We start from the raw sequence: 9,832 nt of genomic DNA on the forward strand, positions 1-9,832 counted from the left end.
ATTGATGACGGAGTTAACCTTAACTCCTAGAGTTTAAACAAACTCCCCATATCAATATGCCATATTGATAGAACCTTGAATTCAAGTCATTGCAAATATTCATTATGAATATTTACAACACGTCATCATGCATAACATGATCATACTTCTCCCCCTTTGTCATCAACAAAAAGGAGAAGTGAAACTTTCAAGTGTTTGGAAATATAATGTCAAACATTGCATTTATCATCATTGTAATTTGTAAGTTAGCAAATTTAGCAATTGCTATATCATATTAGAACATGCAAGCTATCATGTTTTAGATATGCAAGTTTTACAATATACAAGCTAGCAAATTTAAAAATGTGCAAGTTGGCATATTTACTTTTCTTTACGATGTTCAAACTAGCAAGTTTTTGAAATGTATAAGATAGTATCATTTTTTCTTCTTTTTTTGAGAAGTGCAAGCTAGCAATTTTTCTCTTTAGAGATGTGCATACTAGCAATTTTTTCTCTCCCTTTGTCATTGGCAAAAAGAGGGGAACAAACAATACAATGGTGCACTTTATCAATTTGCAAATTATGACAAAGATAAAGTGTCATTCTTATTTCAAAATGTCATAATTGAGATAAATCTTGATTTCAAATCAAAACAATTTTAATCATGATTCACATCATATCAGATGCAATACATCACATACATTATCATAATAAAAAGTATAAGTATTGCATGCATCATTCTAAATCATAAATATTTCACATCATGATAATGTCAATTTGTCAAATTACATCATACCATGCATGATCATAACTTATTCCCCTTTTATCATTGTAAACAAGAAAGAATAATGTAAGAACATGATGGTGTAAAATATTTTAATCATTTCAGGGTATACAAGCCATAAATATAAAGAAATCATGTCATGAAAGATAAGACCACTTGAATACTAAAAGACACGATTCATTTTGATAAATCTCCTCTTAAATAATTAAAAGAAAGTTTTAGGAGATCAACTAATAAAAGATATTCAAAAGAAATTTTAAGTCATGAATTCCAAAAAAGACATTCTCTTTATTAAATAGCAAAAAGAAATATAGGAGTTAAAATGATATAATATCTTGATTTATGCGTAAGAAATCTCAAGTTATAAATCTCAAAAAAATCAAGATAAGTCTCGTTCAAATTCAAATCATCAAATCAAAATCATTTTCAAGAGATTTATAATAAAAAGACATAGATAGATTCATTAATCTTTTCTTTTTGAAAAATAGAGAAATTAGAGAAAATTTTTAAGGCAAAAGCTTTCCTCTTTTTAGTGTTTTAATTCATGTGATTTATTTCATTTATGCCAAATAAAAACATGCATCAACGTTTAAAACCGAAAGTGCAAGATTTATTACGACAAAGATCAATAAAGCATAAATCACCCAAAAATCACCATTACTTTAAATTATCATGCATAATTTCAAAAGATAAATTCATTAAGCACGATCATTATGCATCATTACATTATTTCATCAAGCATGATTTTATAAAGTATTTTCAATCAAAAGCAATACGGAAATCATTAAGATACACATTATCATTAAAACATCTAGCATGATTTAAGTCTAACATTTTATTCCTTTATCATAACACATGTAATTTTCATGATTATTTTCAAAATTACTAGAATGATAAGCATGATTCCTAATTTTTTACATTTACATTATTAAACATGTAATTAAGAAAAATAATTATTCTAAATAAAATTAAAAAATAACTCATGAAAAGTATTATGTAATTTCGAAATAAATTAAGGGCATTTTGATTACCTCATCGTTGAAGGTCGTTAAGGCATAGTTTGCTACCTCGCCTTTGTTGATTTTCTCCTCGTTTTCGAAGGAGCTCGATTCATCCAAAGTCACATTCTTCTTCTTGCATTCATAGCAAGTAGTTGCGTTCTTTTTGTTCTTTAATTTTTGTTTCATGAACTTTTTAAATTTCATCGTGAGGAGTTCAAGTTCACCATCACTTGAGCTTATGCTCGAGTGGTCTTCGATTGTTCTTAGTCTGAAATCCTTCCTATCCTTTGGAAGGTTGTTCTCAAGTTCTTCACGTGCATTGCACGTCATTTCATAGGTCATTAGAAACCCGATAAGTTCTTCGATTAAAAAAGTATTCACAAATTTTGATTCTTGAATAGTCATTATTTTCAAATCCTAACTTTTATTAAGAGAACGTAAAATTTTGTTTACAAGTTCAAAATCCGAAAAACTTCTACCAAGTGATTTTAAACCATTGACGACATCCATAAAATGGGTGTATATGTCTCTAATGGTTTCGCTTGGTTTCATATGAAATAGTTTAAAATCGTGCATTAAAAGATTAACTTTTGAATCTTTAACTCTAGTAGTGCCTTCGTGTGTGATTTCGAGAGTATGTCATATATCGAAAGCTGTTTCATATAAACAAACCTGATTGAATTCACTTTTGTCTAAGGCGCAAAATAGAGCATTTATATTTCTAGCATTTAAAGAAAAAGTCTTCTTCACCAAATCATTCTAATTGTTTATCGGAAGAGAAGACATTTGAAATCTATTTTCAACCATATTCCATAAATTTAGATCAATAGAAAGCATGAAAACTCTCATTCGAATTTTCCAATATGTGTAGTCCATCCCATTAAACAAGGGAGGACGAATGAGAGAAAGTCCCTCTTGAAAGCCAAAAGGAGCCTTTTTTTTTTAATGTTAAACCAAATGAGAAATCATGAGGCTCTGATACCAACTGTTAGGAATGAGTCGGCACTAAGAGGGGGGGGGGGGGGGGGGAGGGTGAATTAGTGCAGCGGTAAAAACTACAGGTTTTAAAAACTTTCATACGATAAAATCGATTCCGATGAAAATCGTTTTGTAAAGATAGCTTGAAAGCATATGCTAGCATAAGCGTAGTAAAAGCATAGCAAGGAGGAGAGGCAGTTTGCTATAAAAGTAAATTGCTCAAAGTAAATGCAAATCGATTTATAGTGGTTCGGTCGTCGTGACCTACATCCACTCCTCTGATTTCTCTTCCGTCGAGGCCACCGACATCTACTATCGATCTTCCTTTAATAGGCAAAGATCAACCTCTTTCTTACACCCCTCTTCTCTTTTTATCGAGTTTAGGAGACAACCCTTACAAGCACTCACTCCTCTCTTAACAAAATTCTAAACTTTAGACTAGAGGAGGGGATCTCTCAAGTGATTGCAATAGCGTTTTTGTACTTTTAAGCTCTTTGTGCTTATGTAACTTAACTAAGGATGAGAGGGGTATTTCTAGGCTTCAAGTTGATTCAAATTTGGAGCCTAAAAATATCTCATCCCGGGTTTCCCGGGTTTGGGCAATACCACCGCCCAGTCTAGCGGTACCACCACTTGGGAGGCTGTGTCTGGGCGGTACCACCGCTCAGACTAGCAGTACCACCGCCTGCAGCCTCTCGGAGAATGTATCTGGGCGGTATCATTGCCCAGACCGATGGTACCACCGCTTGACACAGTCTCGGAGACTGTGCCACGACGGTGCCACCTTTTATTGGGCCTAACACAGTCCTTACATGGGCTCAATTGGCCCCTAATTGGGTTGGTACAAATTTAATCCCAATTATGTGCTAACTATGAAATCTAAGATATTTACTAAGCTAAACAAGTCCGAAGTCTAGTTTCTTCCAGCGAGCTTCTAGCAATTCTTCCGGCGAACTTCCGACGATCTCTCAGCAATGTTCCAATGGACATCTGGCAAGCACCCAAACTTTACGATGATCTTCTTGGTGAGTTCTGACGAGCTTCTTTGGCAAGCTCCTGAACTTCTCGGTTGGTTCTGGTAGAACTTCCGACGAATGCCTAGACTTCCGACGAACTCTCGAACTCCCAACGAAATTACGTTCTTGACTCCGGGACTTCACTTTGCTCGCGTTCTTGACTCCGGGACTTCACTTTGCTTTATGCCTTGCTATCATAGTTAATCCTGCATGTAAAACACACTTCGATCTAGACAATTAATACTAAGTATGAATCATATTGTCCGGCATGTCATTGGTTCATCGACGCTTCGTCCGATTCTTCGGCGCATCGTCCTCTCTTGCGGCTTATTGCCCAATCGGCTAGTTGACCTCCGCAACTCCGATATCCTTAGCGCAATATCCGCTCTTCTTAGCCCGATGCTCGAACTCATGGCCCAAAGTCTTCTGTCGATACGTCGACCGATCCTCCAATCCAACGTCTAATCTTCTGACATGTTTTCCTCCGGTCCAACATGATTCTTTCTACTTTAATTGTCTCTCTATTATCGAAGCATTACGCGTCACTCAAAACACATATCAAATCATAAATATTATCAATTAGTTTCATCATCAAAATTTGATATTAAACGTCATAGTAAAATATATTAGAGTGGACACATGCCTTATCCCATGTATCGTTAATTGAAAAAAAAAATGATGTGACATTCATATAAGGTACACTTATTATCATCCTATCGATTTGTACTCATCATTTCCCTAAAACGAACTATGTACGGTAATATTTTAAGGATAAATACTTGTCTCATGGCATATGACACTCATCCATGGAACATTCGTACTTATAAAGGCATTGTAAACTTCATATTTTAAAATTAATAAATGAATGAATAAATATGTGGGAGGTTATAATAACAAAACAAGTAATGTGAGATACCTAAGTGAGGAACAAGTCGAGGAATAGGATATATTAACTGATATATTAACTCAAATATGACTGATTTAATCCTTTAATTATATCTTGTCTAGAACTAACTCTTTATATATATATATATATATATATATATATATATATATATATATACTTTTCTTAATATAATTATTTTATATTTATTAAATATTATTTAAATTAATCAAAAAAATTAATTAAATTATGATTGAAAATATGAGTTAACATCCTCACATGTCTTTTCCAAACTTTTTGATTTCATCACCTCTCAATATACCTTTGATTTTTATTTTTAATTATCCCACCCTACACCAGTCACCCCTATTTTAGCTAATCTAGCATTTTGGTGACTGCAAATGCAGTTTGTCAGCTACAGTACTATCAAGTTCAATGCAGAAATCAAATAAAAGAAAATAAGATCGTCATCTCAGTGGGAGAGGCACTTGTGCTTCGTATATATATATATATGAATTCTTATATTGGTAGAAGAAGTTGTTTCCGAATGTGCGCAGGAAGATGGCAAACTAAATTTGCACCTCTGCCGTGTGTATATATGTATACCTCCCCACCCACCCTAATAGCTGCATCCAAACTACTGCCTTCAGGGACCGCCATGGCTGTCACGGCCATTACTTCCCACACGAAAAGCTTCATCCATAAACTCTCACGTTCCACTGAATCTATTCCCACCCTCGTCGCCTCTCTCTATCGATTTCTACTCTTTCAGGCTAATTCATTCTGGATCCAGTCCTGTTACCTCTTCTCTTTGTCTATGGCTGGTTTCTTACTTCTAAAGATACTGCCTCTGAGAGACGTGACGAGTAAGCCTACCAACGTCGACCTGCTCTTCATGTCGGTGTCAGATAACACAGTCTCAAGCATGGATGCCATGGAAATGGAGGTGTTCTCCAACTACCAGCTCGGAGTTCTAACTCTTCTAATGGTGATTCGAGGAGAGGTTTTCGTTTCCCTGCTTGGTCTCCACTTCGCAAAGATCAAGTCCCAGATGAAGGATTCTTCACTCGATGCATCTGGCATGGAACTCGCTACTCTCCCCGATCAAGCCGAGCCCGGACACCAGAAACCCAACCTGATGCCTCCCGACATGACAGTACTGGACATGAAATCTAGCTCTAGAAAGCACCTGTTCTTTGTGGCGTTGGGCTATCTCATAGTAGCTCACGTGGTTGGTTTCCTGCTCATCCTTGTTTACCTGCGACTTGTCCCAGATGCCGGAACTGTGCTTGACCGAAAGGGTATCAATGCGTCCATGTTTTCCATATTTACGACGGTCGCTACCTTCGCCAACTGCGGCTTCGTGCTCACCAATGAGAATATGGTGGTGTTTAGGACTTGTTCTGGCCTCCTACTGATAGTTATAGTGCAAGCACTCGTCGGAAACACGATGTACGCCTCGAGTTTGAGGGTATTCATCTGGCTCTTGAAGAAGCTCACCAAGCGGCAGGAGTACGATTACCTGCTAAATAACTACGGGGAGATGGGTTATGATCACTTGCTTCCTGGCCCTCATGCATTGTGCTTGGCACTCACCGTGGCGGGGCTTCTGCTTCTACAACTCATACTGTTCTGCTGCATGGAGTGGACGTCCGACAGCTTAACTGGGCTGAGCACGTATCAGAAGATCGTCGGTGCCATGTTCCTGTCAGTGAACTCACGCTACGCCGGAGAATCCATTGTTGTCCTCTCAGCTATCTCTCCGGCCATCCTGGTGTTGTTTGTCGTGATGATGTTAGTACACCTTTTTTCCCATACACTATAAAATCATTTTTAATTGGATAATACATATTATAGATCGAATTAGATTTTGATTATAGTTTATAAATCAATAGAAATGAAGTTTAATTATGATAGAATTCCTTAGAAGATGACTTAACATAAAAGAATATCTCAATTATTTGTCCTAGATCATCTACTCTCGTCTATAAATTGATAGGACCTCTTAAAATACTCAATACGTGACGTGACAACATATAGAAGAGAGATTATTCTCTCGTCTCCCCTTTGTCCATATTTCATTGTTTATAGTGGTCTTGTGAAAGAATATGAAGAGATGATAATACGAGTCTAGTTATCCTTGTAAATCAATATCGTTATAGTTTTCAAATCGAATGACGATATACTTGCAAATTAGATAAAAATGTTCTAAATGGTATCGAAAGCTATATACATTTAAATTCAATATATGATTATTTGATTTTAGTGCTTGACATTAAAGTTTTTTTACATAACAGAAGCATGATTACAAAAGCATGATTTTAGTGCTTGAATGATTCGTCTGTGCTATGGATTTGCTTTTTTATCTCATTCATCTTATTACTTGCAAGTGATGCAAAGTCTCTTGCCTTATATAGGTAAAGCCGGGGACGGCATGTTGCCCATGTTTGATCGATGGGCTACCATTGGTAGCTTGTTGTTAGCGATAGCACCATTAAGGGCGATAGCCTCTATTGGTCATCGACTATAGACTAGACGGATGGCTGCTACAGGAAATGATTGTAGTTTCCAATAGCCTTGGCAACATAATTCCTATGATGGTGTCGTTGTGTGTGGTAATTGCGACTGTGGGTAACGACTACCTTGAGTAGCATCACTATTGCTTACGACGGTAGGATCTGGCTATAGGTGGCACTGCACACGCAATAGTGCTACTTCATGCGGTAACACAAGTGTAAGAAAATCTAGGGGCAACATCACATGCTCAGCGAAAGAATAAAAAATAAAAATCCCAAATTTCCCAAAAAGGTACTCATCGTCGTGCGAAGATTTGTGCACAAAATCCACGAAACTAAAAATCATGTGTGAGATAGTTGTGTTACCTAGGGAGATTGTATATCCCTGAATCCCTATAGAACTGTAAGAGAGGATGAAGAAGGTCTAATGTCCTCCTCTCTAGTAGTGATCCATACACATGTCATTACGAGTGATTTGCTTGTAGGGCACTTATGACTATCATTATTAGGTATTTGATCTCCATCCAACCACCCAAGCCTTTTAGATTAATGGATCTCTATCTAATAATCTCTCATTGGAACTTATTAGATCTCATCTATAGGATTCAATAATTCAGGGGCTTATTGGATATCCAATAAGATAAGGGCTATGGAGGATATCTCATATTTGAACCTCTACTCATCGTAATGCCTACCATATGTGTGTGACCTTTTATGCTGAATATTGAACTAACCGTGAATTATACCTGTCATAACTCCTTTTGGCTCAATGAATTATTTTCTTCATAATAATTTACTTGACTAATCGATTGCGGACGTACTAGGCCACTATATCGCAGCCCCTAGACGATACAGGGGAATCCAATCCTTTGGACATATTTATTCTCAATTACGGTGTACCTATAGTCCTCATCTATTTAATATCCCAAAAACTGTAGACCGGGCATGGTGTTGTCATACCTATACGGTTTTTACTTGAGTCTCGCTCTAATTGGATTCTCCCAAAGAACTATTTCTCTCTCAATCCGAATAACCCTAGCTAAGGATTTGTTTGAGCAAGAATATATGAGATATTCCTCTCATGACATCGGGAGCAGATGATCCTCTATCGACACTCAATAGCTCTCGTAAGGTTGATTATCACTCTTGATAGCCTACTATGCTAGATCTGGAACTTCCAAACCTATAAGTTTGATATCCAAGAGTGGAGTACTCATATAAGACATTTTTAGTGTCTTAAGTCTAAGGACCAAGTACACCATTGGGATAACGGAATCGCTGTCTGACAATGAGGTATCATAAACCATCTCAGCATTCTATGAGCGGATCAATCAATGAACTCATTCTCTAATGAGCACCTGCACTACAGCCCTTGTGTCCCCAAACGAGCATCTATGAGACTAACTACTTCCATCATATGGATTGGTATACAACATACTAGTCTATCATGTAATCTCGATGTCCCTCTCGAATAACCTATGACAAGATTATTTAGGGTTTGTGTTTAAAGGTGAATTGGTCTCATTATCATGATCTATCACAATCTGATTCTCATTGGACAGATCCATGGACATCACAATATATATATATGTATATATATATATATGTATGTATATATATACATATGTATATGTATATATATATATATATATGTATATGTATATATATGTATATATATGTATATATATGTATATATATATATATATATGTATATATGTATATATATATATATATTTATATGTATATATATTTATATGTATATATATATATGTATATATATACGTAATAAATAATATAAAGTGATAAAAATATCAAATAATATAATAAATAAAAAGAATGTGTATTATGTCACATATGCCATCACTCACATAATTGGCTTACAGGGCACCTATGACTAGCATTTAGTTCATCCGAACTCCCAACGAATTTTTTATTTGTCATCCGAACCTTCGGCATATCGCTCGATCCATCGGCATGTTGATTCCCACAACATTTGATCTTGGCATATTGTTCAATTCTTCAGGCCTGATTCTCGATCTCTGACTTCGGCTTAACATCTGATTCTTCTACTTTAATTATTTTATCTTTTCATAATCGAAGTTAGTCCTGCATTACTTTTCTCAAAACATAGATTATATTATAAACTTATAAATTAATTTCATAATCAAAATATGAGATTCAACGTTAAAAACCTCAAAGATTTGTTCCCGACTATTAGGATATCATAAAGGAAGAAGTAAAAAAACTCTTGCAAGATGGTTTTATCCTCTACTATCTAAAATGGCTCGCTAATATATTCCTTATCAAAAAGAGTAATGAGAAATATATTCCTTATCAAAAAGAGTAATGAGAAATGGAGGATGTATATAGATTACACTGATCTTAATAAATCCTAACGAAAAGATAATTTTCCCGTTTCTTGAATTGATTGACCTGTGGACTCCACCTTCGGACATGAGCTATTAATTTTCATGGATCCCTTCTCTAGGTACAACTAGATCAAAAGGCACCAAAGGATCAGAAACATACATCCTTCATCACTAAGGAAAGTCTATACTAATATAAGGTCATGCCATTTAGACTTAAGAACGCAAGAGCAATGTATCAAAGGATGATCAATAAAATATTACAATATCAAGTTGAGAAGAACATAGAGATTATTGGTGAAGAGCTAC

The 9,832-nt window shown here is 35.6% G+C and overlaps 1 protein-coding gene across 1 annotated transcript; it reads left to right on the top strand.

Annotated features, from left to right (window-relative positions):
• Positions 1-5,299: 5,299 nt before the first annotated feature.
• LOC135679324 (sodium transporter HKT1-like) lies at positions 5,300-6,466 on the top strand. Its single transcript, XM_065192948.1, has one exon. It carries the CDS (start codon positions 5,300-5,302, stop codon positions 6,464-6,466), a length of 1,167 nt encoding a protein of 388 aa, XP_065049020.1.
• Positions 6,467-9,832: the final 3,366 nt, after the last annotated feature.

This window comes from Musa acuminata, chromosome BXJ1-1, assembly GCF_036884655.1.
Source record: "Musa acuminata AAA Group cultivar baxijiao chromosome BXJ1-1, Cavendish_Baxijiao_AAA, whole genome shotgun sequence".
NCBI lineage: Eukaryota > Viridiplantae > Streptophyta > Magnoliopsida > Zingiberales > Musaceae > Musa > Musa acuminata.

Bases quoted from the DNA above. Each gene is read 5' to 3' on its own strand.
- LOC135679324 (XM_065192948.1), top strand. From the start codon at position 5,300: ATGGCTGTCACGGCCATTACTTCCCACACGAAAAGCTTCATCCATAAA.